The 26811-nt window shown below is 46.0% G+C and overlaps 1 protein-coding gene across 1 annotated transcript in view; it reads left to right on the top strand.

The window, feature by feature from the left end:
* The window catches only part of LIAS (lipoic acid synthetase), a 193946-nt gene that overhangs the window by 4781 nt on the left and 162354 nt on the right, over nucleotides 1-26811 (top strand). Inside the window, exon 2 of the mRNA XM_086963967.1 lies at nucleotides 18404-18573. Within this exon, the coding sequence (XP_086820093.1) occupies nucleotides 18404-18573 (170 nt within the window). The remainder of the gene's footprint in view (nucleotides 1-18403; nucleotides 18574-26811) is intronic.

The following is a 26811-nucleotide window of genomic DNA, read 5'->3' as shown; positions in this document are numbered from 1 at the left end:
GGCGGACTGTCGGCACAATGGCCCCCTTCAATACCAGAGACTTGAGTTCCTCTGTGATGAACTCCTGACTTTCCTTTGAGAAGTGAAGAGGGAAGGGAGGACGAGACTGGTGAATGGGATGATAGAATTCGATTTTGAATCCCTGAACCGTTTCCAGCACCCAAGCATCGCCTGAGATTGCGCGCCAATTGGCTAGAAAATGGCGAATCCTGCCCCCCAGAACAACACTGCATGCAGGAAGAAGCCTCACCTGAAGTGGCGGAATCTTGATATCCGCCGGAGTAGCCACCTGAACCTCCTTTCTTGAACTGCCCACGTCCTTTCCTGGAAGGGTAGAAGTTAGACCGCTGGGCATAACTGGAATCCTGCTGGCCTCCCTTATGGGACTGGTACCCACGTTGATTGGGTTGGTATTGACCACGGCCGGACGAGCGTCCCCTGTTTCAAAAGTGCCGCGCTGATACTGCTTGATCTTAGCGCGGCCTTTGACACGGTGTCCCATGCCATTCTCCTGAAACGCCTGGAAGATATAGGAATCGTGGACTCAGCGCTCCAATGGTTTCGGTCCTTCCTGACCAGCAGATCTTTCAGGGTATCTGCACCCCCGTTTATCTCCAAACCTCAAGACATAGGGCAAGGGGTACCACAGGGCTCAGCTCTCAGTCCCTCCCTGTTCAACCTATATATGCAACCTTTGGCGGAGGTTGCTAAGAGATGGGGCCTCACAATGGTGTCGTATGCTGACGACACTCAGCTAGTCATCAGCCTTTGTGAGGCTCCCTCCCCGGAGGCCACCAACTTTAGGGATGGACTGTCTGCCGTAGCCAAATGGATGACGGCAAATTGCCTCCAACTGAACGGTGGTAAAACCGAGGTACTAATAATGGGGAAAAACAGCAACAACTGGAACGATTTATGGTGGCCTCAGTCTCTGGGCCCAGCACCCCCTCCAAAAAACTTAGTAAAAAACCTAGGGGTGTGGCTGGACTCGACCCTGAGCTTCCAATCACACACTAAAAAAGTTGCCGCAACCTGCACTGGACTACTGAGAAGCCTATACCACATCCTGGGCTATTTCGACTCCAAGACACGACAACTCATAGTGCAGTCTACTATCTTGTCTAGACTGGACTACGCGAGTGTCCTGCTGCTGGGAGCGAATAAAGCAGAGATAAAAAGATTCCAACGAATCCAGAACTCGGCAGCCAGAGCGATAGTAGGCCTTCCGAGGAGATGTTCGGTAAAAGCGACTTTGCACAGACTTCATTGGCTGCCCATAGAAGCCCGGATCCAGTTCAAGGCCCTCTTATTTGCCTTTAAGATACTGAAGAATGAAGGCCCAGAGCTTCTTCGTCCTCTGATGACCCCCTATAAACCCAAACGAAACCTCCGGTCTATGGGGCAACATCTAGCCCTGATACCCCAGACGAAATTCTGTCGCATCGGAGGTCGTTCCTTCAAGCTACTGGGGGCCAAACTGTGGAACTCCCTCCCTCTCCACATCCGTTGCATGGATGATTTGTTAGCCTTCCGAAGAGCGATCAAAACCCATCTTTTTCCCACCTCATAGATCCCTCTCTCGTTTCCAATAGATTGTGTTATGGTTCTAGCGCCGGGACGCCCCGTTGCTGGGGCAGCTGTTGCGCTCTACAAAACATATAACATTAACATTAACATTAACATTAACATTTCGTCCGGCCTTGCTGAAAACCGGACGCATGGCCCGTTTTAAGGTGGCCTGTGCCTTATCAATACTACTAAAAGTAGTGACAAAATGGGTGAGCTCCTTCAAGAAGGGTTGACCAAAAAGAAGACCTTGAGCAGCAGCCCCTGCCTCCGAAGAAGAAAGTTCAGACAACTTCGGGTCCAGTTTCAGCAGAATAGAACGCCGACGTTCACTTGAGAGGGCACAGTTGGCGTTCCCTAAAAAGCAGACGGCCCGCTGTGCCCACTGAATGAGCTCGTCAGGATCAACAGTGGAAGATGCTTCCTTGGCACGGAAGCCCAGATCCAACATTTTAGTGAGAGGACCTAGGAGGTCCAAGACTTTATCCTGACAAGCCCGCCAGGAACGGTCCAGACCTTTTTTGGGGTCCTTTGAAATTTTTTTCATGTACGTTAGCATGGTAGGGTCGACCTCCGGCGTGTCCGCCAGGTTATCCGCCAAATCTGGCCGTGGACACTCTGAGCGAAGACGCGCCCGCACATCCTTATCAAAAGGATGCCTGATATACTGCTGAACATACTCAGCCACAGCCGGGGAGGGAAGCCAGGCGGAAGAATTCGGGTGCACAATATCCTCAGGCTCAAAAGTTAAAACAGGAGGCCGAGAGGAGGCGTCCACAAAATGTTCCTTACATTTACGTTTTTTGGGGGGAGGAGGCAAAATCTCCGACGAGGAGGAGGAAGCATCATGGTCGTCGCTCTCCACCAGTACAGGGACAGCCTTGGACTTAGAGGACAATGACCGAGCCAACTTCCGAAAGTCCGAAGAATGGGGATTACCAGGAGATGAGGACTTCTTGGAAGGAAGCCAACCTTGCTGTTGCGCATATTGCGTCAAATGGCGCTTCAGGGGTGTAATGGCGCGAGCCATTGCCTTATTCATAGAGTGTTGTACCCCTTTGTCCAGTGCCTCAACCAGGTCCTGCTCAAAAAATTCAGACCCCTCCTCCTCATAGTCACCTTCCTCCTCATAATAATAGGAGCCACTCATGATACACTGGAAGTGTGTGAAATTAGCCCACCAGGTGACAAGGAATCTGGTATGTCAGTGACACAGTCCGAGGGAGTGAAAAACCTCACAGTCAGCAAGTTAAAGCAGAAAAAACTGCGTAGTATACAAGATATAGAGCGTGGAGGGAGGCTTGCTGACCAAAATATAACCACTCTAGGCAAAGCCTATGCTAATTATCAACCGGGACTTTGTTTTCAAGCTCCGGTGTCTAAACGGGACCAGCTGACAGGCAGTGGGCGTGTACGTCAACAGACGCGTTCAAGAGCCGGCGCTGTGTTGACAGAAATTACAGCTGCGCGAGGAAAAGCCCTTCGGGACAAAGGTCGCGCATGCGCAGACACTCGGCTCGCCCGACAGCCAAGGAGCCTGCTCGCGCTGAACGTGCGCGAGGCAGGACAGTCCCCAACTCCCTCCACCAAAAACGGGACAAACGGCAGCAAGTGCCCGACCCAGGGAGGTGACACACGCTCCCACCGACGCGCCGGCCGAGTTATATTCGAACGACCAAAACGGCAGCAAGAGCGCGAGATAAGCGCCAAAGCAGCAGCACACAGCGCGCACAAAGCGGTATGAAATTAAACACACAATACAAGTTAAAGAGCAATAGAATAACAAGTTTGCACTTAACTGGCTGCGGAGCAGCAAAGAAAGAGGAAGTGGTTACCTCTGAGACTGTTTACATACTATTGGTGTACTCTATGGTTGCCCTGGGTTCATGGGTGACGTAGTTCTGTTTTTTCTTTACTGTAATGTGATTGGCTGCTATGTGTCAGTAAAGAAATGAGACTAAGCATAATCGGAGCCTCCTGTCCTGAAATAGAATTCAGGAGAGAGCAGGCGGGGGAGTTCCACTGAGGAGGCGTCGCTGTTTGAACTGAGGTGCTGTAGCAGAGTTCTATGGCTCCTGATACAATGATGACGAAAGGTGCTGCGAGTCAGTTTTCTGTACCTACAAATGTGTAATTATTTATTGAAAAAAATATTAATAATAAACAAGCACTGGTGTTGCCGAAAGGTCTCGCAGTAGGAAAGTTGGAGCTATTGGTTTTGTAAATGACAAAGCCCTTTATGTTTTTAAAATGAAAACAAAAGTAAAAGGCATTGTTATTTGCAATTGTAATAGCTCCAACTTTCCTACTGCGAGACCTATTGGCAACGCCAGTGCTTGTTTATTTGTTTTGTTTTTGAAAATAGCGAAATTAATAGTTTTATCATTTACAATGCCAATAGTTATAACTTTCGCAAATGTGACACCTATAGCATTTGTAATGCAATATGTGTTCTATTTACGTGACTTACATGTATTGATATTACAAATAACAATGGTTTTTAATTTTTTTAAATAATTAATACTTGAATAAAAGTTATTGTACTTTATAATGGCAATAGCTTAAACTTTTATAAATAACATTTGTGAAGATTATGTTCAGTGTATTTTATTGTGACGAAAATCCAAGAACAGAAGTGAAATATTAACATCTTTTTGTGACACTTGTAATAAAGCTTGAAACATTGAGATAACATATTTGAACCAGTTGTTGTTGAATGGTTGCACAGATTGATGCTGTGGTGGAGCTCAGTGATGTTGTGGTGCCACTGAGTGATGCTGTGGTGGTGCTGAGTGATGCCGTATGCTATGCTATGTTTTGTTTTGCTATCCTATGTTTTGTTTTGTTATGCTATGCTATGCTGTGCTGTCCTATGCTTTGATTTGTTATGCTATGCTGTTTTGCTATGCTATGTTTTGCTATGCTATGCTATGTTATGCTATGTTTTGTTATGCTTTGTTATGCTATGCTATGTTTTGCTCTGCTATGCTATGTTTTGTTGTGCTATGCTATGTTTTGTTGTGTTTTATTATGCTATGCTTTGTTTTGCTATACTATGTTTTGTTATGCAATGGTATGCTATGTTTTGTTGTGTTGGTATGCTATGTCGTGTTTTGCTATGCTATTATATGTTTTGTTATGTTTTGTTAAGCCATGCTATGTTTTGTTGTGTTAAGCTATGCTATGTGTTGTTGTGTTTTGTTATGCTATGTGTTGTGTTTTGTTATACTATGTTTTGCTATCCTATGCTTTGTTTTGTTATGCTATGGTATGTTTAGTTTTGCTATCCTATGCTTTGTTTTGTTATGCTATGTTTTATTGTGTTTTGTTATGCTATGTTTTGTGTTTTGCTAGGCTATGCTTTGTTTTGCTAGGCTATGCTTTGTTTTGCTATGCTATGTTTTGTTATGCTATGCTATGTTTTGCTATGCTATGCTTTGTTATGCTATGCTATGTTTTGTTATGCCATGCTAGGTTTTGACCTGCTATGCTTTGTTATGGCATGCTATGTTTTGTTATGCTATGCTATTGTTATGTTTTATTATGCTATGCTTTGTTTTTTATGCTATGTTTTATTATGCTATGCTTTGTTTTTTATGCTATGTTTTGTTATGCTATGCTTTGTTATGCTATGTTTTGTTATGCTAAACTTTGTTTTGTTATGCTATGCTATGTTGTGTTTTGTTATGCTATGCTATGATTTGTTGTGTTTTGTTATGCTATGCTATGTTTTGCTATGTATGCTATGTTTTGGTGTGTTTTGTTATGCAATGGTTTGTTGTGTTTTGCTATGTTTTGTTATGCTATGCTATGTTTTGCTATGCTATGGTTTGTTATTCTATGGTTTGTTATTCTATGGTTTGTTATTCTATGGTTTGTTATGCTTTGGTTTGTTATGCTATGGTTTGTTATGCTATGGTTTGTTATGCTATGTTTTGTTATGCTATTCTTTGTTAGGCTATGCTGGTGAGGGTGTATGAGGGTGAGTGAGTGAGGGTGTGTGAGGGGGTGTGAGGGTGAGGGCGAGGGTGTGATGGTGTGTGAGGGTGAGAGGGTTGGGAGGGTGAGAGGGTTGGGAGGTGAGGGTTGGGAGGTTGAGGGGGTGTGAGGGTGAGGGTATGAGGGTGAGTGAGAGTGAGAGTGTGTGTGGGTGAGGGGTTGTGAGAGGGGTGAGGGTGTGAGGGTAAGGGGGTGTGAGAGGGGTGTAAGGGTGCATGAGGGTGAGGGGGTGAGGGTGAGGGGATTGAGGGTGGGTGAGGGTGTGTGAGGGTGTGGGGGTGTGAGGGTGAGAGGATGTGTGAGGGTGAGAGTGTTGTGAAAGTGAGGGTGAGGCGGGGTTACGGTGGGTGAGGGGGTGTGAGGGTGAGGGGGTATGAGGGTGAGGGGGTGTGAGGGTGAGAGGGTGTGAGGGTGAGGGGGGTGAGGGTGTGTGAGAGTGTGTGAGAGGGTGAGAGGGGTGAGGGTGTGTGAGAGGGTGAGGGGATGAGGGGGTGTGAGGGCATAGAACGTAATCCGTGACATAAATAGATTAAGAACATATACACTTCTAGAAACAATGTCTTTAAGACATTTTCTAGCCGATCACTACAATCGAACTGAGTCTGTGCATCCGTCTTACAAAAATCCCTAGAAGGGTAAACTGGAAAAAAACATTGGTAGAGCAAATAGGTCAGGTCGTTGGAACGTATTAGCTTTGCCAATTGCCTTTGGTGGGGCTGCAAAGCATTGAGATGCTGCCCACAATCATCAAAATAACAAGCCCTCTGCCCTGGTAGTGAATTAATAGTATATGCGTTTGTTCTGCCAAAACCCTCATTTCATGATGCCTAAAAACGAACTGCAAATTATGAATACATTAAAAAGAATCGTGACGATAAATATCCCCTCCAAAGTCACTTGGTAAAACCTCCGGTGTGAAGCATGTGTGAAGTTTGGAAACCCCTTCATCAGCAATTAGCCTCTGACCTGCATTTTAAGGGAGAAGTTCACTGTCAACCCAGTCTCTGAGATCCCCGAAAATAACAGGTTTAAATGAAAGCCATCTGGCTAGTAAATGAGGCCACCGCTTCTCCGGGAATGCAACTAAACACATAGGGCCTTATTTATGAAGTCCTTACGCCGCCGGTACGTCACTTTTAAAATGGGGAAAAGTGACGTACCGGCAGCGCAAGGCCTTCATAAATAAGGCCCATAGTGTGTGAACATTACTTGATAAGTCAGCTTCCCAGTGCGTGCGTGCACCTCAACAGAACTATCCATCCCATAATGCATCATAGCGACATGCGGAGATATATATATATATACATAACCCTTGAAAGTCAATTGCCTCCTAAAATCGATAGACACTTAGACACTATTCAATGTAGTGTCTCAGGTTTATAATCCATAGGTTATGCCACTGGAATACCCAAAGGATGTCACTGTTATTTCCTGCGTCGCTTCTGGAAACCTCTGGTCGATTTACGTATTGCAGTATAACTGATTTGCTTTCCTAAGGCTGTGTTGACCTTGGTTACATGTTTGCGCCTTTTAAATGGCTCTTATGTTACCTGGCTCCAATCAGTTCTTTATTTAAACAATTGTGTTCCCTCTCACTCTATTCTATTCCATTCGAAGAGCCCTAAAATTGTGGCGTGGAGTGTAGAACTAAGGAGGTTAGAAATTAGCTATCGATTTAATGTTTCCGGGCTTTCTAGTCCCCTGTTTAGCAAATGTGCCTATACAACCGGATTATGCTGAAAATAAAGGCCGTGGGAGTAAGGGGGGGGGGGGAGAGTGATCGGTCGGTATGTTAGTTTTCATGGACTAATTACTATGTGCATTAGCGTACACAAAAAAGAGGCTCACTTGGTCGGAAACTTTAATTGGACTTTTGTTACCTTTGTATGGCGGTGCTCAAAATGCAGATGCCCTTCTGAACGAACTGAGCGCCCAGCAGAGGTAGACCAAAGACTGGTGGCTAACTAGCAAACCGTGCGGACACTGCAAACCTTTCAAGAGAGTAGACTGGATGATTCACAGGGTGTCACGGGATCAAACGAATGCATCTATTTGACTGCCTTTAATTTGTCAAATTGGAACTGCGACGTTGTCAGGATCGCATGAGACGATTTCCTTCTCCCGTGAGACAAGGTGAAAGCACCGCGGGTAGAATCATAGTCAATTCAACATCCCGAATATATTGTCATAGTAAGGAGAACGGTAACATAACTTTCCAGGCTCCATTTGCTTCATTTCATCTCCCCTCTGAAGGAATACAATAACCAAACACGTCTTTGTAAATGCCGCCCGGCTACAGCTTTAAATGTCAACCAGAAACCCACGTGAAACACATGCTTGGCAGAGTCACTGAGAGAGTCAGAGAAAGAAAGGGGCACTGAGGGAGAGAGATGTGTGTGCGTGAAGCTTTAAATGTCAACCAGAAACCCACGTGAAACAAATGCTTGGCAGAGTCACTGAGAGAGTCAGAGAAAGAAAGGGACACTGAGGGAGAGAGATGTGTGTGCGTGAAGCTTTAAATGTCAACCAGAAACCCACGTGAAACAAATGCTTGGCAGAGTCACTGAGAGAGTCAGAGAAAGAAAGGGACACTGAGGGAGAGAGATGTGTGTGCGTGAAGCTTTAAATGTCAACCAGAAACCCACGTGAAACAAATGCTTGGCAGAGTCACTGAGAGAGTCAGAGAAAGAAAGGGACATTGAGGGAGAGAGATGTGTGTGCGTGAAACAGACGTAGAACCAGAAAAATAGCGGCGCATTGGTGTGAAGCACATCAAAGGGCTTCTCCTCCCCTAATTAGGTGAGGAGAAGCCGTTCCGGGAAACTGAAAGTACGGCCGGCCTGCGGCCGGCCATGAATAATTAGGGGAGGAGAAGCCCTTTGATGTGCTGGGCTGGCTGGCCCTGAATGCGCGTGCATGTTATCACGTGGTTCACGTGAACAGCATGAAAACCGCGGGGCTGAAAGTCCTTTGGTTTGAAGATGTTTTCGCCACATGAATTCTCGCTCCGCTCGATGCGCTTGCGCACATCGATAGGTCGCGAGACCTAAAAAACAACTGGCAGAGCTGCTCCCTGTTAGGAGTGAGGTGCTTTTGCTGAGCAGTATGTTCAGTCTCTTGTGCCGAGATAATGTACTGGAAGAGCGGAGGCGAGTGAGTCATCGCCAGGCAGGTATTCCGCTGTGGCTAATGTGAACAGTAGCTTGACATGAACGCCACGCTCTGCTATTCTTACCACGGCGTGACATCCTGAGACGTTTCTTTTGTCAGGCAGAGGCTTCCAAAGAAAAGAGTTACGAGGGCTCTCTGCTGATCTTGGACAGGCGCCTGATGCTGTGTGCGCCCGCGGGTTAACAAGTGGAAGGTGTGGGTGGAGCAATTCCCTTGCGGGAGCGAGCAGGGGCACCATCTGTTTGAAAGTTAATTACAAACAGATGTCGCCATAGCTTGCTCCTGCAAGGGAATCACCAAACGTGCACCTGTTGCCAGTGAAAGCAATGCAAAGCATGCATGTTTTTGGCAGAAAAAGCTAATCGATTCCTAAAGGTCTCCTCCTAAGCAACGCATGCGCGCTGCATAGGCGAGACCTAAACAGGACTAAAAGCCCCAGAATTTAAAGGGTAAAAGCTCAGACTACACCAGCACATCACGTATGGACTTGGAAAACTTGGCATCTATACACCAAGGAGCATGTTGTTGGACACATCGATTAGAAGTGTGATTAGGGTTGCCACCTTTCCCCCAAACAAATTCTGTCTGTTTATTCACGGTTTAAGATTCTGCAAAGGCCTGGGCCATATTCTTTAATAGAACTTTATATGAAATCACCCATATTCATTTTTAAATGCCTCTTCTGTCTCTGTTTACTTTATCAGTCAGGGGGCATTAGAACAGCTGTAGAACACATTTTAAAGTATTTTCTTATAACATTTACTATTTAAAGTATATACGGATAAGGGGAGAAAATACCAGCTTTAGGTGATTTTTCAAATTTTTGTACTGGCAAGGACAGTAAAATGCCAGTATAAAAACGGCCAGGAGACATGCTTCGGTATGATGTCAGGCGTGCAGTTTATAATATTCAGTAACCTGGCAGCAGTGATCACCTCTGCAGCTCCCTTTGTGGAGGACTTCAAGCTGTGGTGCACACCTCCACGGGTTCATGGCTGCATTCCCGGAGGGCGCAAATGTTTCAGCAAGTGCTTGTAAATAAAGATGGCCTGGAAGCATGACCTTGTTTATTTGTAATTTTTAGGTCTCGTGACCTACAATGCGCGCAAGCGCATTGAGGGAGCGAGAATTCAAGTAGCCAAAATCCTCGTCAAACGAAGGGCTTTCAGCCGAGGTTTTCTTGAAGTTCACGTGAATCACGTGAACAAACAAGTACGCGCATCAGGCACTCCTCCCACACCTCACGGACATCTGTTCATTTCTCCTCCCCCTCCCCAGCCAGCTTCCCCCAGGCCCCTGCTGCTTCACACCCAGCCTCTGCACCCTCTGCACCCTCTGCACTCCCACGCCTGTCGCATTTCTCCTCCCCCTCCCCTTCTCTGCCTTCCCTCCGTCTTGTCTATCATGTGCTTTTCTTATTCATTCTGTCGGATTTTTCTTTATTTCCTTTCAATTTCTTCCTTTTTGTTTTCTTTCTGTTTCCTGCTTTGTATCCCATGGATCTCGCTTTTCATCTTCTTCCTACACCACACTAATGTTCATGTAAAATCACAGAAAGACCCTGTGAAGTGCCGGGGATCACACTTTGTAGCAAGTAGCTGAATTGCACTTTTAACGAGTGGGTCTTGATGAGGTAACATGCTAATGGCACAGTCCGATTTTGATTTTACAATGACGTCTGCATTATTCAACCATTGGAGAAAGAGCATTTGCATTAATCAACCAATATTCAAACTCCAGCGCTTCCTCAGTCAACGAAAATGTCGCACCGATCCGGTGGGGCAAATGTTACCATTAAACTGATTGATCAGTAAGAATGTCACAGTCCACAATCCCACGTCAGAACTCTACATTTATCTAATCGATGTTTTGGCCTTCACAGGTTTACCGAAGAGCTGCCACGTCTCCTAGTTTCGATATCAGTCTTAATTCCTTCCTTCTCCTCGTCGGCTTGTAGTAACTGTTGTTTCACGAGTGTACGGGACATTCACTTTTAACATTGAGCTTTTATCTTCTGTCCCACGCGCATCAGGCACTCCTCCCACACCTCACGGACATCTGCTCATTTCTCCTCCCGCTCCCCAGCCAGCTTCCCCCAGGCCCCTGCTGCTTCACACCCAGCCTCTGCACCCTCTGCACTCCCACGCCTGTCGCATTTCTCCTCCCCCCCTCCCCTTCTCTGACTTCCCTCCGTCTTGTCTATCACGTGCTTTTCTTATTCTTTCTGTCGGATTTTTCTTTATTTCCTTTCAATTTCTTCCTTTTTGTTTTCTTTCTGTTTCCTGCTTTGTATCCCATGGTTCTCGCTGCCTGTGCCAGCCATGGTCCCTTTGATCTCCTCAGTCACCCCCAGAACCACAATGTTTCGGTGTACCCCAGACTGGCAAGTCTGGGACCGGGAAGCATGTCACCATTGCTGTTTATAAACTAACATATACAAAGTGCCTAATGACATCAGCTGCGTGTCTGCATATGTGATCCTGGGAAATTGATAATTCTTCCCGAAGCTATAAATAGCACCGCTTAATTACACAGATAATTACCCTGTTGCACAATACTCCCATGGGCAGGAAAAACTGTCTCAATAGTGAGTTCCCATAAAGCAGCCCAGAAGTTTATCCCCACCCCCACAATGTCCCCCCACCCAAACATTCGATCTGGGAAAACAAGGCCAGCTTGTTGGCTCAGTGAGTTAAGTGCTCAATGCGGATGGATGTCTGTTGGAGCTGCCAATCACAAGTGCAAATCCTGAAAGGTACACCTCTGCCTTTTCATCCTTTTCGGGTTCATAATTTCAGTCCTATTGAAACGGGGGGGGGAGAGGGATGATAACCACGATTTACAGCACTTAGAACCCTCAAAACTGGAATGCTGAGTGCTATAGAACAACACAGAGTGGGAAGGGTCAAACAACACAGAGGGGCAATGGTCTGGCGAAGCACACAAGAAAGTCACCTGGAATAAATATGCAGCATGCAGTGCTTAAGCAAGAAGAAACGAGAGAGAGCAGTGTGAGGGGGGAAAAGTAGACGGATAAGAGACCGACACGGAGCAGGAGAGGGAAAAGAAGCGCATAAGGGAGATAACTGGAAACACATGCACTCACTGGGAGTTCTTAAGCCTAGAGAACACACAGCAAATAACCTTATCCCTATTGGCAGTCGCTGGAGAAGGTAATGGTGGAGAGGAATACTTCGGGCAGAGGCATAGCCATTCATGGGTACAACAGGTGCAGTGGCACTAGGACCCAGATGCCTGAGGGGTATGCTCAAACCTGACTTTTGGATTATTTTATAATTCAGTCAGCAGCCAAGGGACCCATTTCATTCCTTGCACTAGGGCCATTGAAAGGCTGGCTACCCCACTGACCCCAAGAGCTCTTGGCAAGAGGGATGTAGGAATGCCCGGTAGGAAGGGAGCACAGGGTTATTTCACTTCCCCCCCCCCCTCGCCTCCAGGCTTTCATTTTGTGGTGAGGGAGCATACGGGAAATCTTCTCTCCAATGTTCCTTCTGACCCACAGGCAATTGCTTGCGAGTTAGGGTGCAAGTGGGAAAGCTTCAGATGGTGACTGGGGCAATCATAGAGATTTGCGGGGGCGGGGGGGGGGGGTAAGAAAAACAAGAACTGGCGTTGCCAATAGGTCTTGCAGTAGGAAAGTTGGAGCTATTACAATTGCAAATAACAATGCCTTTTATTTTTCTTTACATTTTAAAAACATAAAGGGCTTTGTCATTTACAAAACCAATAGCTCCAACTTTCCTACTGCGAGATCTATTGGCAACGCCAGTGCTTGTTCCAGGTTGTTTTCATTTACAACCAGGAACTGAAGTGTGTAAAAAAATAAATTAAAAAAAGTATGGAAACTTTGATCCTGAGCGTTATGGTAAACAAGGTCAGTGAGTGTGATGGCAGTCTCAAAGTAGTTGCTGAAAGACTACATTTGCTGTAACTGTTCTTTTGTTTCTGGCCTTGGGTATATGTGTATAAAAAAAACACGCACACTTTAAATAAAAAATAAATGCAAGTTTAACTAATCAGTAGGAAATGCACTCTTTTATGTTATGAAACCTCAATTGGTTAATGTGATCATAAGCAGATGTCTGTAGGAGGATCCAGAATCACAAAATAGATTCCTAGTTGGTGCAGTGGGCAATATTGACTTGAGTACATATAGTGTTATGGGGTTCTGGCCTGTGACCGAAAGCACTGTGATTATGTAGGTCATTATTTTAAAATGGTATCACACATATTCCAAAATAGACTTCTGCAAAATGATTGTGGTTTAGAAAAAAGAAGTGCTTTAAAAATATATGTGCAAAATGATTTAGTGTTTAAGATAAATCAAGTGCTTTCGCAATATATATTTTAGTATTATCAGGCTATACTTAGTGCAACAATTTAATAAGTGTCCGTTAAAAGGACACACTCCAGAAAACAGCTGGTACCATGCTTATAGTACATGTCAAAAAGAATACTTATTTGTCACCAAGAAGCTTCAATTCTCTCCATCAATTAACGTCTATTCTGACACGTTCCTAGTTTAGTGACCTCATTTGAATCTTTTTCTACTAAGATTGTTGGTGGCTTGTAAAGCCCCTTGGAAGATAAGTACCACAACACTCCTTACAAAAATCCATATAAAGTGTTTCCACTTTTCTTTAGTAATTTAGTACATTTTAATAATTCCAGAACCGGAGCCAAGTTTTGTTTTCATAGAAGCTTGTATTTTCAATTGGTGGAAAACAGCCTGTCAGGAAAGTACAGCCGACACGTGTTTCATCACGCCAGTGACTTTTTCAAGGCTGTCATTCTGTACATACATATCAAACAATTTGAATATTATAAAAACAATGTAGTCTCGAATGTACTTAACAAATGCGTTTAAAGAATATGATATTCGTATACTGTAGACTTAGGCTAGGAAGGAAAGATCATGGAACCTCATTTCGCATACCAGTTTTGATGATTCCTAGTTCAACTGACACTGCTGTGGTCCCGGCTGGGAGTGGGCCCCGCATCCTCGCCCAGCCCCGGGTGCATGCCTCTGTCACTTTGCGTCTGTCCTCGTGGGCACAGTCCAGATCCTTGCGCCATGGGGCGTAATGATCCCAAGCAGCCGACACTGCCGTTCGAAAAGGTCACAGACAACACATCAAAGGAAACTGCGGACATGACAGAGGGGGCACAGGGAAATGAAGATATCGACGACCCAGCTTCGCTAACTGCTGCAATGCTTAGGAAATGAGGGCTGGCTTCAAGGCACTGGGTGGCAGGTTTGATGCACTAGACAAGAGGCTAGCTGTCATGGGCGCAAAGGTTCAGGCGCATGACTGTCGTCTAGATGTGGTGGAGGCACGAGTTTCAGATGTGGAGGACGGGGCGGCTCAGTCGCAGAAAAGGCTGGAGAGGGTGGAAAGAATTTTGAAAGAAGTGGCGATAAAGAATGAAGATTTAGAAAACCCGTAGCCGGCGAGACAACGTGCGCATCCTTGGCGTGCCAGAGATGACCCCCACTGGTCGCATGGATGTCTTTGTGGAACAACTACTGTTGGATGTGTTTGGTAGTGAGTCCTTCACGCAGGGTTTTGTGGTGGAACGTGCCCACGGAACGTGCCCACAGATCACTGGGTCCCCGCCCCAAACCCGGGCTGCCTCCACGACCCATCATTGCAAGACTGATGAATTTCAGAGACAGAGACACTCCCTTCGAGCCGCCCGTGAACGCAGTGATGTTCAGTGGCAAGGGAGTAAGCTATAATTTTCCCCGGACTTCACAGTTGTGGTACAAGATGCACGCCGCAAATTCAATGGCGTGAAGGCCACTTTAAAGAACCTGGGGCTTAGGTATTATCAGGGAAATCCTTCGATTTGTCCAGTTCTCCGGGCTTAGTATTAACTGGCACAAATCCGTGATTTTTCCGTTAACGAGCAGCGCGGCTCCATGGGAATGCGAATATCATTTGGAATGGTGCCATGACACGATCAAATATCTTGGCGTTTACATACATTTGGATACGGCTACCATCAGGTTAAACTATGGGCGTACGATTAGCTCTTTGGGATCACAAATTGAGAGGTGGCTGCGCCTGCCTTTTTCGATAGCTGGTAATGTTGCCATTATCAAAATGGTATTCCTCCCGAGATTTTTATATCTTTTTAACAACATTCCCCTCACTCAGTCATTCTTTTTGCAGCTGCGGCAACTCCTTTTGAGACTGGTATGGGGGGGGGGCAAGAGACCACGGGTGAACTGGCAGACTCTGACTCTCCAGTATGAGAGGGGCAGGTTTGAGGTCTCGGATATGTATTTTTGCTATTTGACAGCACAGTGCTGCTATTCATATGCATAGTACAACCTAGACGCCCATATCCCTTACTTGAAACCGGAGGCAGATCTGGTACTTCTGCAGAAACAGTCCACAGTTTTACCTAAAGGGAACCAGAGGGACCCGCGAGACATTCAGACGGTATCCACCACCAGCTGGGCATGGGAGAAGCTACAGCGACTATTTGGGTTGGACATATTATATTCCCCGGCATTACCACTACCGAACCCCTCATTGCTTCCCATCACGGGAGAAACATTAGTACAACGCACATTGGCGAAATTCCAAATTTGTCGCATCACTTGTCGCCACCACAACATCACTCCGCGCCACCACAGCATCAATCTTCGCAACCATTCAACAACTGGTTCAAATATGTTCTCTCAATGTTTCAAGCTTTATTACAAATGTCACAAAAATATGTTAATAGTTCACTTCTGTTCTTGGATTTTCATCACAATAAAATACAATGAACATAATCTTCACAAAAGTTATTTACAAAAGCTATTGCCATTATAAATTACAATAACTTGAGTATTAATTATTAAAAAAATAAGCCATTTTTATTTGTAATATCAATACATCTAAGTCACGTAAATACAACACATATTGCATTACAAATGCTATAGGTGTCACATTTGTGAAAGTTAAAACTATTGGCATTGTAAATGACAAAGCTATTCAATTCACTATTTTCCAAACCAACACATAAATAAAAAAATTGTCATTTACAATACCAATGTCTCAAACTTTCCTAATGCGAGTCCTATTGCATTGCAAATGCTGGTTTCTTTTAGAATGCCACCCTTTGGTTAACATGTAGCTACAGCCACCTTCCAATGCTTGATGGATAGAATTTTACAACTGCTTCGTTGCTATGCAGCACACATCCAAATGAGATAGTGATCTACAGCCTCTCTCGTGAGTTACACGTTTAACATATAGTTAAGAGATGCAGGATTGCCTCTGAATCCAGATAAATGTTCTCTAGCAGGCCAGCAAATAAGGTACTTCGGAAAATGGGTTAATTCTCCCTAAAAAACCAGAACGGAAAGGCCTCCCAAAAAATCCAAAGACCTCAAACCAAGAGAGCAGTAATATCATTTCTTGGCTTCATTGTCTATTAACTGAGATTTATCCCGAAATTCTCAAGGCTGGCAGGCCCACTAACTACCTTGCTAACGAAACGCACACGCTGTCAAGTACCCTGAGGAATGAATCAGGAAGAGGCATTTGCAGTTTTAGAGTAAGCTTTAAAGGATACAAGGGTAGCTATATTACCTTTCTTGCCACAACCGGTAGGACTGGGAACCAACCATCCTCAGTTTAGAGAAATAATTGCCTAAGTGAGTGTGTTCGACCAATTGAGGAACAAAGCAACCATCACCTGATTTCAAGAAAACCTTTATCCTACACATGGGTGTTTATTGGACAGGTTTTGGGTAGTTTCATCCCAGGAATTTAGAGATGGGGGTCCAACTTATTTTTCTGTATTAGCCACATTTTGTTGCCTTATGAATGTCATTATGTGACATTTGAGATCAAATGCCTAGCGATCAGATTGGCAGTACAAACGCCGAGATTTTATTTGCTAGAGATACTATTCTTCTAGAGATCATGCATCACTGATATGGTTATCCCATAACCAGATATAAACCATAGAATATACTCTGAGGGTTTCTGCCTTTACAACTACTCTTATTTACAGTCCTGCCTAGGCTGTACAAACTGGAGGGCAATGTTGATATGTTTTTTCCCCCCAGAGTGTCCTCAAATGACGTGAATGAATGTCCTGACCTAAGGGCGGACTTGCCTCAAGAAGTCGGTGGGTGTAGACACATCTATAGGGATTGCCGTGATTGGAACGGTCAGAAGGCCAGCCTCTGGAAACTTGGAACTCTGAGTCCATGTTCGCAACCAGCCTATTTACTGGTTGGCAGGAGAACATACCATGACAGGGTTTAGAATGCATGCAGGGTTGGCGGCTTCCACACTGTCAGAGCCAGACATGTCAGCTGGTTGTGGCACCCCAAAAAAAACAGGCTTGGGTGGAGGGCGCAATAAAGAAAGAGGATTGGTAAACAAATACAGATTTCTGGGTGGAGCTAAAATTCTCATTTACCAATGGGATAGCTCCAAACCTTATCTTTACTTAATCGATGTGGGGGAGGAAGCAAAGAGGAAGAAGCACACAGCAGAAAATACTGTAAAAATAGGTCTCGTTCAGGTAGATGGGGTGTGGAAAACGGACCTGTACCTGTTTTTTTGTTTGTAGGCAAGTGGGATGAAATAGGTGGGCTGGGGGATCTGGAGAGATGACCTGAGCCTGTGTTTCTTTTGCAGATTCATTTTGAGTAATTCCAAGATACTTAAGAGGGGAGTTGTGGACATGTTTGGGACCAAGAAATTGAACCCACCAAGAAAAATTGTAAGGAATAAAAGACACCGAGACCTGGATATAAGAAATGCGAATATACTTAGGATTAGGAGGTGATTTTGAGTAATATTCCTAAAAGACCTTTCGGATTCTGAACTATGCAACATTAAGAAAGCCTGTCACTGTATTTTGTTGAATCTATTTCCCCCCACTGGTTGCTTTAAAAAAAAAAAGTTGCCATTCGGTGAAAGTGAATGCAAGGAGGGCGATTGCTGTCCCTCTCAGATCTCATCTCTATGTTTGAAGCTATTCACAGAGTCGCAAATTGACTCCTGCCTCATAAATATTGATGTCGCAAGAGGTTTGTTTTGCAACACCCTGCAAATGAATATTTTGTGCTGTAACAGATAAGTACACTAGTCCTAGTGCAAAATAAAGGTTGGGTTCAAAAGACTGACCGGTTTGTGACCCCACCTTACTATATAAAGCCCTTGGCTCTCTTTCTCACCTCTTGATCCACAGCCTATTTTAATGTGTTTCAGGCACATTTGTGCCCTGGAATTTTTCATCAAAATACAGAATTCACTCCCATCATGCTTGATTTAGTATTTCGTGAAAATTCACCAGCACTGTGGATGGCACGAATATGCAGTGGCAATATTGGCTCTGTCTGGATCCCCAAATGCTTATAGACATCATGAGTTCAGTTTTGCAGTCTGCTCTAAAAGTAGAAAACTTGCATTAAAAACTTCTTCAATCTTAATGGTTATGGACTTGGACGCTGTGAAGTGCCAAAAAATCTAAATGATATTAAAGAATCAATCGTGCCCTGTAGATAATGTGTCAGCAGGATGAAAATATAGGTTACCTACTGCATGTGTGACTAGTTTGCAAAGCAGCTTGAGTTGCCATAGGATTCAAGTAACTGTATTGTTTTTTTAATTTTATTTTTTATTTCAAGGCAAGAAATAATGACTGGAGACTAAACAGAGAGTTCAGCACATCTCCAGATGATAGGAAAGAGATCATTCAGAATGGACCTGATCTGCAAGACTTCATATCTGGTGAACTATCTGACAAGAGTAGATGGAGCGAGTATAAAGGAAATTTAAAACGCCAGAAAGGAGAAAGGTAATAATTAATTAAATGCTACACTGTGTTTCTATGGAAAGCCTGTCAGCCAATCAAAGTCTGGGAAGAGGGCGTTTTTTTAGGTTTCGCCTATTATCATTCGCTTGCGAATGTAATAGGCGAAAATTCAAGGGCTTGATCGACTCGTCAAACCACTGCGGTTTTCTCACAGTGCATGTGAGTCATGTGACTACAAAAGCGGGTCACATGACCACACATGCACGCGCATCTCCCTAATCCGCCTGCCACACTTCTCCTCCCCTCGCTCACATTCTGCCCCCCCCCCCCCCCCACCAGGCTCTCCCGCCCCCATCCGGCTTCCCTCCGGCCTCTCTCCAAGCGCCCATCCAACTTTCCTTTTTCCAAAGAAAAAAGCCTGTCACTCGCGTGGGTGGCGTTCTGTTACTTTAAAATGCTAAGCATTAATACGATTATATATAGTTAACACAGTGTGCGTCCTGTTCCCTGGCGTGTCACCTACTGGGACTTTCTCAAATGCAGTTCCATCCTTAAGAGCGCGGCTCAGTACTTTTACCAGTCACATTTCCATGAGAGTTGGATCAGAGTCGCAACCCTTAGTTAGTGTCCAGACCCCACACCCCTTCCCCCGCCTAGTGCGACCCTCACCTCTTCAGCACTCAGCCGCTGTCTCAGCAACTCCCCGCCCCTCTCCCCTGCACTTCACGTGATCCAGTCGCTTCCGCAATCATTCTCCGAGCATGCGCACTGCAAGGTATAGCTCTTTCGGGCTCGGCGGGCTAGTTTAGGGAGCATAAAAGGAGGACAAGCCGTTTATGTCTCCTGTTTGAGCTCTATTCTATTGACATACATTGTCATTCTCTAATGCTAGTGTCTCGCTCCTGTCCTGGTCGAGAAAAAACTCTAATTTAAATCTAAAACGCACATATTCAATATGATATTGTGTTAACTCAATGAATCTGAAAGACAGACTGCTTCAAGCCATTTGACTGTCTAGGTCTGGCAGCATATCAATTTTCTATTAGTCACATGTAGCATTGTGATACCACCTCAAACTTAGCACAACCGTAGAAAAGTGACCTAGGTTCATGTTCACGTGTAGGTAACTTCACCAGAATCAGCTGGCTGGTGGAGGGGGGGGAGCCCTACCTCCCCTAAAACCAGGAAAGGATTAACACGCAGCCATGGTGGTCAGTGCAAAAAATGTGTTTCAAATGCGCAGTCTAGTGGCTCGTCGATTTTCTTTGTTTACAGCGTAGCGAGCATGCGTATGCAGATGACGCGTGTAGCCTCGTGTCCTCTCAGTGAAAAGGGAAGTAGACAAGTTGCTCAGCGCTGATGCGTCTGCATTCAACAGGGCGTTCACATTGAATGCCAGGTCACCGCCACATGTTAGCGTATGACTTGCACCAGGGGTCTGTCTGATGGCAGAAAATTGTTAATACTGAGGTATGTTCAGCTTACGTCTTCATATCTGCATAAAAGTCTGCGAAGTTCTGCCTCATTAAAATCTTTCGGTATGTCTGCGCGTTGTGAATGAACGTTTTCTTCTTGTAGCTTTTTCCCGCTTAGTGTTGTTCATAGATCTATACGGTTGTGGGGAAACAAATTCTCTGAATTTTTTCATACATCCGTCTCGTCTGTTCCCAAATGTTGGCATGTACGCGAATAGGATTGGAGATACTACAGGGCTGGGTTGTAGGCGCCCGTTCAGATGCACCTTTGCTCTCTTAAGTCCGGTATTTCGAAATATCAATTTGTAAGGGGAATCCCTAGGTTTTGAAGTCAGGAGCCTGCCGTTCACTCCTTCCGCTTTCGCGTGTGTGTTCAGCGGAAGGAGTGAACGGCAGGCTCCTGACTTCAAAACCTAGGGATTCCCCTTACAAATTGATATTTCGAAATACCGGACTTTTGTTGGAAACCAATACTAATAATGATGAAGAATTGCAATGAGCAAATTGAAGTGTAAATAGCCTTGAAAAAGCCCTGACGCAACTCGCCATAGGGGGCGAAACACGTGTCGGCTCTTCATGTTTTTATTAAAATCAATAAAGAGCTTTTTTCCACACAACAATGAACTTCTGATTCAATTTATATGAGCAAGGATTCAGCCTAAAGATATAAAGAACTGTTGCTAACACACTCACTATCCCCCTAAAGACTTTATTGTTCAAAACTCAAGAGGTCCAGAGTTTTTTTGAGTGTGTTTCCCCTACAAAAACCACGTGAAAACTGTTATAGCCTTGGATTCTCCTTTGGACCACCCCTTTTTTCTAGACACTAGACACTCAGAGACAGTCGTCGCAGCTGACAGTGCTCTCCTGAAATGTAAACGGACTAGGGGACAACATTGAACGTGGGCTGGTGTTGCAGTACCTGAAGCGTAAGAATCCGGCGGTGTCTCTAATTCAGGAGTAGAAAAAAAATTGGTGAGGCCCCTTACTTATCCAATTCGGGACAAGGGGAATTAGGGTACAGAATTCAGGAGTCGCATTTGCAGGGAACGACTCTTAAGGCCCTGAGTAGATGGGGGTTCCACATGGCAGTACACTCTGAATTCACCTCTGGATCTAGAGGGGTTGGGGTTCTTATAAATAAACGCTTCCCTATGATAGTGTCAAAGACATACCACGACTACCAGGGTCGCTTTGCGGCAGTCTCAGGCCAATGGGACGGTAGATCATACAATGTTGTGTCGGTATATATTCCACCGACGCTGCACCAGGCAGCTTTCACAGACCTGGGGAACTTCCTATTTACACTCCCTTGTGGGGAATTGATTATAGGGGGGGACTTTAATGCAGTAATGGACTCGGTACTAGATCGACAACCTCCGAGAGATACAGGGGGTACGACCCACAGACTACTGGACTTCGTGGAGGCGATTGGGTTGCTAGATGTGTGGCGGACCAGGCACCCGACTGATAGACAATATACATTTCATTCCGGGGCTCATAATAGCCTCTCTAGACTAGACTACATCTTCACGCTGGCCACTGGGATTCTAGGTATGACTGACATTAGACATCTACATAGGGGCATATCAGATCACTCCCCAGTCATTATTACATATGCATCATTTACCCCACAGAATCGGAGGCTTTTCCCCATCAGACCGGGATATCTCCAGGATCGTAGGCGGAAGTCCCCTCTCCAGGTCACTAAGTGTTACTTTGAGGAAAATCAACACTCAGTCCCCTCATCAATGGTTTTATGGGAGGCTTATAAGACTGTACTCCGTGGCCACGCGTTATCACTGATCACCGGTAAAAAGCGGGAACACCAGAAACACATTGATGATCTAGAGGTAGACGTGGCGAGGGCAGAGAGGTCGTATGCGATTAGTAACTCTGAGGAGAGGACTCACACATTACACCTGGCACAGCAGGCATACAGGGCGTACGCGCGAGAGGAGGTCACCAGCAGGCTAACCAATACTCAACACACAATATATGGCCAGGGGGATAAGGCAGGCAGACTTCTGGCCTGGTTAGGGAAAAAAGAAAGGGCGGGCAATTGGATAACGCAGATACGTACCAAAGATGGAGACATGGTAACTGCCCCGCAACAGATTTCCGAAGAGCTAGCGCAGCATTACGAATTGGTATATACACCAGTGGCTACTGTAACAGTAGAGGATAACCTTGCTTTTCTACATGACCTACAAACACCCGCCCTCTGGGAGGACGCAGTCACTGCTTTAGAGGAAGACATCACACAGGAAGAGATCTCGCAGGCGATTAGGGCACTGCACACCGGGAAGGCGCTAGGACCCAATGGGATTTCAGGGGAGTTCTATAAACTTAATGCTGCACAATTAGTACCACATCTGTTAGACATGTACACGGAGAGCTTGGAGACTGGCGCTCTGCCTAGAGACCAACCCCTTGCTACCATAGTTGCTATACATAAGCCTGGAAAGCCGGCGCAGGAATGCACTTCGTAAAGGGCGATATCTCTTCTAAATGCGGAGGCAAAGATACTCGCCAAAACCCTGCCCACTAGGCTACAACTGCATTTATCAGAAATTATCCATCCGGATCAGTCAGGCTTTATGCCGCACTGCAACACAGCGCTGAATCTAAGGCGGCTGTTTGGTGTAATAGAGCACAAATCGACCTTGGTAGAGGACGCGGCCATACTTTCCCTAGATGCGCGTATGGCGTTTGACTTGGTGGAGTGGCCCTTCCTTTTTCGCGGTCCTCCAACACATGGGCTTTGGGCCAAAATTCTGTGGGTGGATCCGACTACTTTACACTATGCAGGTGGTGGTTAATGGCTATCTCTCAAAAGAATTCCCACTGGGAAGAGGGACAAGACAGGGGTGTCCACTGTCACCCCTGCTTTTTGCAATAGTGCTAGAGTCGTTGGCGGCCTGGATTAGACAGGACCTCATGGTATGGGGAATACGGTGGGCAGTCGACTGGGAAGATCGTATCTCGCTGTTTGCGGATGACATCTTGCTATATTTAACATCCCCAGCACGGTCCATTAATTGCCTACTAGATATATGTGCGGCATACGGACGGGCATCCAGGTACACAATAAATTGGGACAAATCGCTGCTGTATGTCCTACATGGCCCACCGCCGCGGCTGCCGAGGGGGTGTGCCATGCAAATAGTTACAAACGGGTTTAAATATTTAGGAATATTCGTTACACATGATCGGGCACAATTTATTGAAGTAAATTTGATCCAACCCCTGGTGAGTTTCAAAAAAGATGTTAAGCATTGGTGCGCATTACCATTAACGCTCCTGGGCCATGCTGCGCTCTTTAAAATGGTGGCGCTACCAAGATTTCTGTATGCGCTGCAAAATACTCAGTTTCCGGTCCCATCAACATACTTCGGTGCAATTGATGCGGAGGTGACTACACTACTCTGGGACAGGAAGGCGCCCTGCATAGCACAAATAAACTCACTAGGAGCTGGTACGACGGCGGGATCGCTTTTCTCACTAGGAGCTGGTACGACGGCAGGATCGCTCTTCCGGACATTAGAGCATATTATTGGGCCTCCCAGCTCGTCCCGATCAAACAATGGCTGCATGTTCTACAAGAGGAACCAGCGTTCCGGCTGGACAGACATCTTCTGGCACCGGATGGGATCATGAACGCCCTGTATAATAAAAAAAGAAAGTCCACTATTACTGGACCAACACTGCACACAATACACATTTGGTTTGTGGCTCAGCGAGCGTTGGGATGGGAGGGAGTGATCATGCAGGCAATGCCACTATGGGACACAAAGAAGCTGGGAATGCTGGGTAACACCAAGGGATTCCGCAACTGGGACACCATAGCAATATCAACAGTGGGGGACTTGTGGCAGAAAGGTGAGATAGTTACATTCGCAAATTTGCAGGCCACTTATGGACTTGCTGAGACTGAAGGTTCCGCTATATGCAGATTAGACACGCACTGCAGTCAGTCTTACCACCAGACGCAACTCTGAAGGAATCCTCGCCATTAGAGGACAGACTCCTTGCGTATAAAAAAATAATTATTAATAGACCTGACCCCCACAGAGACTGTTAAGGCCACATGGGAGAGGGCGGTGGGAGACATTGACATTGACAAGACTGGAGGGAGACGCTGGCTTCTCCTAGACAGGCGGCTATTCCGTCAAGGGTACGGCTTGTTCAACTTAAAATTCTCCACTATATGAGGGTGCTTCTACATAGAATTGGACGGACGGACACGCCGGACTGTCTCAGGGAGTGCGGAGAGCCAGGGACATTCTTTCATACCATCTGGAGCTGCCCCAGTATAGTGGGATACTGGATGGCAGTGATGAGGAAGCTCACCCAGGTTACGGGAGTCACTGTATTGCCGGAGCCGCTGTGCTGCCTGCTTAATATATGGGAGCCAACGGACTTAAGCACGATGGCTCAGGGATGGGTGACTCTTGGCATAACAATAGCAAAGTGGAATATTGCCCAACGATGGGGGTCTAGGTGGGCCCTACTCTTGCCCAGTGGTGCAAGGATATGGTCCTGGCAATGGTAGCAGAAAGGTCAGTTTTTATTCACCGTGGCTGTCCGAAAAAGTGGGAAAAGGTCTGGGGAGGCTGGAACTCCTATCGGGGGGATATATGTGAACCACCGCCTCCTGAGGATTCGGATGCGAGTGCTTAAATACACTAAGCGAAGCAGACTGTTAGAGAATGATCGTATGTACGAGGGAAGGGTGCGAAAGGGTGGCATCCGAATATGGGACTAGGAGTACTGTGGGAAAAAATTGCATATCTAATACTGTGATCTATGTACACGTGATGCCAATTATGTTGTCCTGGAAATACATTGATTATCTCAATACATTTTATTTTATTTTTTAAATTAAAAAAAAAGTCCTCATCCGCTCCAAACCCAAGAAAATCATCTGTTGAGTACCTAAGGATGCCCACTCAGCCCCACTCTCTTCAACACTTATGACACCTCTCACCATCATCACCAAAACCCACAGACTCAACATCATATCATATGCCAGAGACACACAACCCATCCTCTCCCTCTCTGAAGACACCACTGAGACCAACTTCTACAACTGCATAACAGACATTGCCAACTGGATGAAGGACAACTGACTGAAGCTCAACACAGGCAAGATAGAGGATACTGATTTTCTGAAACAAAAACTCCCCATGGGACGCATCCTGGTGGCCCTCAGAGCTTGGACCTACTCCTACCCCACTGGCCATGCTAAGAACCTAGGCATGATTCTGGACAACAAGCTAACCATGACGACGGAAGTCAACTCAGTTTCCTCCTCCTGCTTCATCCTCCACATGCTTTGTAAGATATTCAAGTGGCTATCCCATACCTCAAGACCACCATCACCGCGGCCCTCATCTGAAACCAACTCTCTCTATGCAGGAATGGCAGCTCACCGACTATTGGAGCGATACAAAAGGGGATGATGGACGGAGCGTTTGAGCAAATCAAACACTCACTCCCAGGCAACTGATCTGGGTTTAATCCAACACCATTCTTTAGCTCACTCCGCCACCCCAGTTCAGACATGGCCATATGCAATTCAGTCTGACCCTGTGCCTCATGGGAACAGTCCTGCCCGAACTGCCAAGCCATGCCTTCCCTGGACCGGAAACAAGCATCCTGGGACCGGTTTCGGATTCATAATACTCATCAGCCAGGCTATCTTGAATCCAGTAGCAAAGTGAGCAAGGGAAGCACGTCTGAGCATACCCTGCCAACTTAGGGCAAACAAAGCGATACAAAAGGGGATGATGGAAGGAGCGTTTGAGAAAACCAAACGCTCACCCCCAGTCAACTGATCTGGGTTTAATCCAACACCATTCTTTAGCTCACTCTGCCACCCCAGTTCAGACATGGCCATATGCAAATCAGTCTGACCCTGTGCCTCATGGGAACAGTCCTGCCCGAACTGCCAAGCCATGCCTTCCCTGGACCGGAAACAAGCATCCTGGGACCGGTTTCGGATTCATAATCCTCATCAGCCAGGCTATCTTGAATCCAGTGGCAAAGTGAGCAAGGGACTCACGTCTGAGCATACCCTGCCAACTTAGGGCTGGACGTTTCCCATGAGGCACAGGGTCAAGACTGATTTGCATATGGCCATGTCTGAACTGGGGTGGCTTGGTGAGCAAAACAACGATGGATTAAACCCAGATCTGTGACTGGGGGTGAATGTTTTGCAATTGTGCAACATTCCGTCCATCATCTTGTGTGTTTTGCTGTTCACCCTATGTGGGAAGGGTATGCCCAGACATGGGGCCCATGCTCACTAAGCCACTGGAGTCCAGCTATCCTGTCTGATGAAGACTAATAGCCAGAAACCAGTCCTAGGATGCTTGATTCCGGTCCAGGGAAGACATGGCCTGGTAGTTCGGTCTGGACTGTTCCCATGAGGCACAGGGTCAAGACTGATTTGCATATAGCCATGTCGGAACTGGAGTGGCTTGGTGAGCAAAATAACGATGGATTAAACCCAGATCTGTGACTGGGGTGAATGTTTTGCCATTGTGCAACATTCCGTACATCATCTTGTGTGTTTTGCTGTTCACCCTATGTGGGAAGGGTATGCCCAGACGTGGGCCCCGTGCTCACTAAGCCACTGGAGTCGAGCTATCCTGGCTGATGAAGGCTGATAGCCAGAAACCGGTCCTAGGATGCTTGATTCCGGTCCAGGGAAGACATGGCCTGGCAGTTCGGTCTGGACTGTTCCCATGAGGCACAGGGTCAAGACTGATTTGCATATGGCCGTGTCTGAACTGGGGTG

The sequence above is a fragment of the Lissotriton vulgaris genome, chromosome 3_2, assembly GCF_964263255.1.
Source record: "Lissotriton vulgaris chromosome 3_2, aLisVul1.2, whole genome shotgun sequence".
In the NCBI taxonomy this organism is placed as follows: domain Eukaryota; kingdom Metazoa; phylum Chordata; class Amphibia; order Caudata; family Salamandridae; genus Lissotriton; species Lissotriton vulgaris.
This window is presented reverse-complemented; position numbering and strand designations above follow the sequence as displayed.